Source organism: Chinchilla lanigera, unplaced genomic scaffold, assembly GCF_000276665.1.
Source record: "Chinchilla lanigera isolate Chin_1 unplaced genomic scaffold, ChiLan1.0 scaffold00054, whole genome shotgun sequence".
NCBI classification, from domain to species: Eukaryota; Metazoa; Chordata; class Mammalia; order Rodentia; family Chinchillidae; genus Chinchilla; species Chinchilla lanigera.
Window position 1 is genome coordinate 8,419,849 of NW_004955455.1, and position 6,984 is coordinate 8,426,832.

General features: G+C 51.8%; 1 protein-coding gene across 3 annotated transcripts in view; it reads right to left on the reverse strand.

The window, feature by feature from the left end:
* Positions 1-414: 414 nt before the first annotated feature.
* Smarcb1 (SWI/SNF related, matrix associated, actin dependent regulator of chromatin, subfamily b, member 1) overlaps positions 415-6,984 on the reverse strand; it is a 36,843-nt gene continuing 30,273 nt past the window's right edge. For 2 of the 3 annotated variants that reach the window (XM_005396418.2, XM_005396419.2), the window contains exons 8-9: positions 1,226-1,357; positions 415-786 (exon numbers count right to left, since the gene is read on the reverse strand). In XM_005396418.2, the coding sequence (XP_005396475.1) occupies positions 747-786; positions 1,226-1,357 (172 nt within the window). In that variant the 3' untranslated portion in view covers positions 415-746. The other variant, XM_013520440.1, reaches the window with a different exon arrangement.

The window sequence follows — 6,984 nt, forward strand, 5'->3', positions numbered from 1 at the left end:
GCCAGCTGGAAGGCCCAAGGAAAAGCAAGGGTTGGGCTCTCCGGCTGTGAGGGTGCTGGGATGGCTGAAGGGAACCTCTTCACCACCACCCCCTCTGGGTAGAGGCAGAAAAAGGGTGAGGCTTGGCCCATCAACCTTGGCCACACTATGCCCAGCCAGATCCAGCTCAAGATCACTCCTGAATTCCCCCACTTTCCCTCTCCCAGTTCTGGGGAACAAACTGAGGGGCATTCTACCACTGAGCTACATTCCCAACTCTTCAGTTTTTATTTTGTGACAGGGTGCTCCTAAGTTGCCCAGGCTGGCCTCAAACTTTTCATTCTCCTGCTTTAGCTTCAATAGCTGGGGTTATACAGGTGTGTGCCACCGTACCTGGCCTCTCCCACTGTTTTTATGCCACCACACTCGAGAAGCTGAGCATGACCTGTTGCCTTTTATTTAAAAAGTATTGCTAGCCCTGACTCGGGCTCCTATACAAAAACAAAACACAACCCAAAGTGAGGCTTTTTCCTGACCCCAAACACTCGGGCAGTGTGCTAGGAGTAGGGGGACAGGACTGGGGCTCAGCAAATGGAATGTATTTTGGGGGAGGGCAAGCTGGGGGTCCCACAATGCCCTCTACCTCTCCCCCATTCCTCAGAATGGCACTGAGCTGTCCCCTTGCCTCTTTCCTTGCCAGAAGAGGAAGGAGAGGGGTCCTCCAATCTTCCGAGGTGCTCCATGAGAGCTGAGCACTGACGGGCTGGTCACCAGGCTGGGGCAGTGTTGGCGAGACGCCTCATCCGTCTGGAGGAAGGGAAGGTGGGTTAGGGGGAGTCAGCTAGGGCCAGATGCAGCCCTGGGCAGCTGCCCTCCTGCAGGGCTCCCCTGGGCAGCTGCCCTCCTGCAGGGCTCCCCAGGGCAGCCAGGTGTGTCCCTCAGCCCCCACCCCAGCAGGGCCTCCCCAGCCCTCTCTTAGCCTTGCCCGTCTGCCACACAGGCCCTGCCCATCTCTCCTAGAACCTTGATACCTGCTCTGGGTTGTGATCAGATATGACCTGAAGACCTGTTCTTGTTCTCTGTAGGGAAACCCACCCTGGAGACCAGACAAGGCCTTAACACCCAGCAGTCTGCCTTTGGCAATGCAGGTTCTTCCCTGAGCCCACTGTCATGGGAAAAGATGTCCTTGCTCCTGCCTGGGGAGATGGGTGCCTGTGGGCAGAGCCAAGACACAGGGATGGGGTACCTTGTATTTCTGTCCTGGTCTCGGATCTTCTTCTCCATCTCAGCATCAGTCAGGGTTTCCAGCAGCGGGCACCACTGGTCAGCGTCACCTGTGTTCCGGATAGCAATCTCCACTGTGGGCAGGGGGTTCTCACTGATGAAGGGAGGCAGGGAGAGAACAATGGCCAGTTCACAGAGCAGCAGCTGTGAAGTCCCCAGCAACCCGCCCCCCCAGCAGATGGGCAGGGCATGGTGGAAAGGCCCAGGCCCTTCCCCATTTCCTGCTTGCCTCTGCTGCAGCCTTTCATAGCAGCCTTAGGCACAGGGGCAGCTGGGGGATGCTCCTGAGACCAGGACTCCCCCTCAGCAGTAACAGTGCTGCTCAGGACCCCATAGCCTCCCTTCAAAGTAACTCAACAGGCCCTTTGTCTGCCACCTTCAGCGTCACTCTGTCTGGGAGGTGGGCTGGGGGTGGGTGCGGGTCGGTGCTGGTTAGGAGGTGGTTCCCCTAACAGTGGGACATGCTCACAGTGGGCCAGGCCACTGTCACTGGAGCACAGCCAGGAGGCAGAGGCCTGTCTGCCCTACTTAGTATCCAGGGCTGGAGCCTATCAAGACCTACTGATTAACGAGACAGCATGGAGGGGGGAAAAGAGGAATCTCAGATCTTGACATCTCTCAGACTACTTCATGGGATCCCCACTGAACCCCATAGAAGTTGGCCTGTTTGCTCAGGACCAGACAGCTGGCATGCAGACAGACCAAGAAACCATATCCCTGGACCACGTCCCACTGCAGTCCCTCAGAGACTACCCAAGTCTACCCCAAGGAGCCCTCTGTAACCTCCTCTGGCCACATGGCTATAGCAGTGGGGGTGAGCCAGTAAGGACAAAGGCTATGATGGAAACGGGACACACACAGGAATGCTGCAGAGGGGTGTGGCTGAGTCACTGCCTCTCAGGGCCATGATTTCTAAGAAAGTGCAATGGAAAGCTAAGGAGGTTCCTATATGATGCACTAAAATCCTGGCCTCGGCACAGCACCCTAACCATGATCCTGCCCTTCTGTTCCACTGTCACCACTCTAGCCTTCCATGGTCTTTTTCTCCTCCAGCTGGGCAGGTTTCCTATCTCTTGGGGCTCAGTCCAGGAGGCCTCCCGGCTCTGTCAGAGCTCTATCAGTATGTGACCACTTGCTGCCTGCCACCTTGTAGCAGCTCATCAGCTCTGGGAGGGCAGACAAGGTCTCAGAGAGGTATGTGGTCGAGACTGACGGGGTAAAATAGGACATGTTCCTGGCTGGGCTTCCTGAGTTTTCATCTAGAATATGGAATATTTATTGCTGTCAGGAGTTGCTGGAGAATTGTTCATTTTTTAAAAAAATTTAATCTCTTTGTGATGCTAAAGATCAAACCCAGAGCTTCCCACATGCTAGATTATTATTATCAAAGGAGCCAACATCCATCCCTTGAAGAAGGTACCTAGGAGCCATATAACTTTTCACATAGCCTCCCTCAAGGTCATGGACTAGCTGGCTAGAGAGAAGTGTCATCCCAGGTTGGACAATAGCCTCACTCAGCTCTTTGCCGTACGTGCCCTGCACTGGCATTTAAGGGCCTCTTCTGGCCTGAGAGTCAGGCTGAGCTCTGTTCTCCTCAGCCATGGGTCTCAGGGACCTGTGCCCTGATCAAGGCCAGGGTACTGGGTGAGGCTGACACTGAAAACCAGAGCACCCCTGGCTTTCTGGTGGAAGCAGGCCTGACCTCTTGCTGCTGAACCTCAGTCCACCACATCCACTCCCACGGGCCCATGAGCTCCGGAAGCCCAAGCCTATGGTGGTGACTCAGAAGCCAAGGACCTGGCAGCTCCCACCCCCTAGGGACAACTCTTCCTCAGCAGCTTGGTTTGGCAATCCAGGAATGGCCCAGCCACAGACCCCAAGCCCACGTGGAGGGAAGCAAAACATGTTTTCCTCTGAGTTTAAACAGGAGCCAGCAAGCAGGCCTGGAGGCCCCTTTGTTTACCTCCCTTTGACTCTGGGAAGATTCCACTCCAGTGGGTTTGTTCTAAAATAAGAACTGCTTAAGCCAACTATGTAAGGACAGGCCAGCAACTAACACTAGCCTGTGCCTGCCTCAGGTTTGGGAGGTCATGCAGACAGAAAGGCGCTGACCTGAGTCCAAGAAGTCTGGTAGCCATGGAGGCCAGCGTGCTCCCACTCGGACGGAACTGTGACTCATGCGCTGTGAGGCTGTCAGAGACCCCAGACACTCCTACCATCCTGAAATGGCAGTTACCCGAGCAGGAGGGTCCTGCCTGACAGGACTGTGGGACTGATGCTTGTGCAGTAGCTTCAGATTTATTTTCAATGTGATATCACTTTTGTGACTTCACATAGCAGGCAAGTTGAAAAGTATTATTAGCCCCACTCTAATAATGACCTGCCCAAGGCTATTCTACATCACCCTTATATCTGCAATCAACACCTCCCAGGCTGCCAGGATCAACCAATTTTAGACAAGAAAGCCTGGTCCACTCCCTGGGGAAAGTACAATTTTTCAACATAGTACTGAGACAAGAGCCTGGATTAAGCAATGGTTTATCAGACATGACACCAGAAGTACTAGGAATAAACTAAAAAATAAACTGTACTACATTAAAATAAAAACCTGTCCTGCAAAGGACACTGTGTAGGAAGTGAAATGGTGCCAGTGTGAAGGCACACTCCTGTAATCCCAGCTATTTAAGGGACTGAGGCAGAAGGACTGCAAGTTCAAGGCCATCCTAGTCAAGTTAGAGAGACCCTGTCTCAAAAGAAAAAATAAAATGGGCTGGGGATACAGCTCAGTGATGAGGCACGTGCCAGGGATGCACAGAGTCCCAAGATTAATTGCCAGTACTACAGAAAAAAAGAGGGCCAGGGATATAGCTCAGCTGAACAGTGCCTGGCTAGCAAGTACGAAGTCCTGAATTCAATTCCCAGTGCTGAAAAACAGAAAACCCCTTATCATTAGTATTAGGGAAATACAACTCCAAATTACTATCACCAATTTGGATGACTGATCAAAGAGACAGATAATAAAAAGTGCTGGCCAGGACTTAAGAGAAACTAGAACCCTCACACTGCTGGGTTAATATAAAATGCAGCGACTTTGGGCAACAGTCTGGCAGTCCTTCACAAAACAGTTACCACATGATCTAGCAGTTCCGCTTGTAGGTATAAATCCAAGAGAAGTAAAAACACATGGCCAAACAAAAAACTCACACATAAATGTCCTTAGGATTATTCTCAACAACTAAATAGAAAGAACCCAAAAGTCAATCAACCGATGAGTCGATGAATAAAATGTGGTATATCCATACAATCAAATACTATCTAGCCATAAAAACAAATGAGGTTTTGATGTGCTACAACATGAATGATCTTTTCAAACATTATGCTAAGAACTTAGCCAGTTATTAAAGACCACACAGCATAAGACTCCATTTATTCTCTGAGTCCAGAATTGGTAAACACTGACAGAAAGCAGTGTTTGCCTAGTGCTGGATCTGTGGGTGAGGGGAGCAACTGCTAAGGGGTATGGTGCTTCCTTTTAGGGTGTTCTAAAATTATTATGGTGGTAGTTGTACAGCTTCTGTACGTACATTAAAAATCACTGACTTATGCACTTTAAATGGGTGAATCATATGGTCAGTGAACTGTAATCTCAATAAGGTTATTATAAAAGCAAAACCTGACAACAGGCCAGGATGGTGTTCACAGCTTCAGTAGTAACCTGAACGCAGGGCCCACAGGGCATGGCAGGGCTGACAAGAGTCTCCCAGGAGAACAGTTAAGAGGTCCTTGGTCTCTTGGCACAGTTCTGTCTCCCTAGACTATGACATTTAGGAGGTGCCAACCCCCAGCCCAAGGTCCCCATCCTGTCTTACCCAGGCCTCTTCAACTGTGGGGAGCATCCCGGATGCTCAGATGGGCTATGACACACAGAATGGGCTGTGCCCTATGTGAAGACTTCAACAAGCCTGACAGGCTGGGAAGACACAAGCAGTCCTCCCTGATGCCTAAAGAGGTGCTTAGAATACCTACCAGACCCCCAGGCAGACCACTGTGGAGGGGATGTATGTTTGCCCAGGTCTCTAGCAGGGTGGCACTCCCTTTAATTCCAAGGATTTGAAACCTTCACATTCAGCGCTAGAGAGGACAGTGGGACAGGGGTCTGTAATACAGTAAGTGATCACCAAGATAAAGGACGGATTCGTCTGAGTCCTGACCTGCCACCACCAGGGCCTGTTCTGGAGCCACCTTGAGAACTGCAGACAGGAGCTTAGCAAGGAGCTGAGACTGATAGATCTGGTCGCCTGGAGTGCAAGGAGCAGGAATGCTGCTGCACACTGGTGACCAAGGGCAAGGATCAGGAAAAGGATGCCAAGAGCCCCTGAAGCATTATCTCTGGAGCTTGACCATGGCCTTGGTGAAGGTCAACACCTCAGTGCCTGGCTAATGGGAGCAGCAGGCCTACACCTGTGAGTCTAGAAAGAAGTTTCCAACTCGATGGGTGTCTGGGGTGGAGGTTACCATGCCGATGCCATTCCTAGGACCTGCGAAACATCACTACCCCATAGGACGCAAATCAACTCTGGGGAGAGAGGCCATTCTAGGGTAGCTCTTGGGCTGTCAGGTTCGGCTCTGTGCAGAATGAGTGGACCCCACGACTATACTCACAGGCAGCGCTCCCCCGGGAATGCAGAGGCCTGGGCTGGGCACCAGGTCTGAAAGGCACAACCACTAGTCAGCAGGGCTATGGAGGAGTTACAGCAGGTGACATACACTGTCTCAGCACAGTAGTTGCTTGGGCCAAGGGGCTCAGCTGTTTCCCAGGCCCGGGGCCTTGCACCCTGTGGGTGTGCCTCATTCCTTCTGTCTTGGTCAGATTTACGGGAAGCTGTATGAAAGCTGTCTCGTGGGCTGTCTGGGAAAACAAGCTGAGACAAAAACCTACTAACAAGCTCCATGAACTGTCATGTCTTTGCTCTTCCTGTCGCATTTCAGGCTGTCCTCCCACCTACAAATGTGGATGATGACAGTCTGAAGGACACGATCTGAACATCCTGTTGTGATACAACAGGTACCTGGCAGTGCCCTCAATCTGCCACACTATCCCAACAGAAAAGGTGCTCAGAAGGGTCAGAAACGACAAGGCTTCCCCTTCCTGTAGGCCTGAGGAGGTAGACAAGTTCAGATTCTCATTTCAGAGTCTCTTAGCACAGAAAGGCCATTGGCCGGGAAAATTCTTTTTTTTTTTTTTTTTGTCTTTTTGAGACAGGGTCTCCCTATGCAGTTCAGGCTGGCCTTGAGCTCACTTTGTACCCCAGGCTGGTCTCGAACTTGCAACGATCCTCCTGCCTCAGCCTCCTGAGTGCTGGGATTACAGGCGTGCGCCACCATGCCCTGCAGGTTCTCCTTTTGGGGAGAGTAAACGTGGGAGTGGAACTGAAATGCAACCAGTCTGCTGATACCTGTCTCCTCTTCCACAGTACCACTATTGTCCAGGCTCATGCTCACCAGATGTTCTCCGAAAGAACAAAAGCAGAGACATCTGGAACAAAACAGCTGACGGGGGCTCCCTGGTACTCACAAGCTGGGGAGGGCCTTTAAGAGATGACAGGCCCAGGGTGGAGCGGTAGCTCTGACAGAAGGAACAGTCTAGGCGGGAGTGCATAGAGAGCAGAAGAAGTACCCTGGGGCTGGGGAGGGGCTGCTATGTGGAGGGTAGAGGATGGA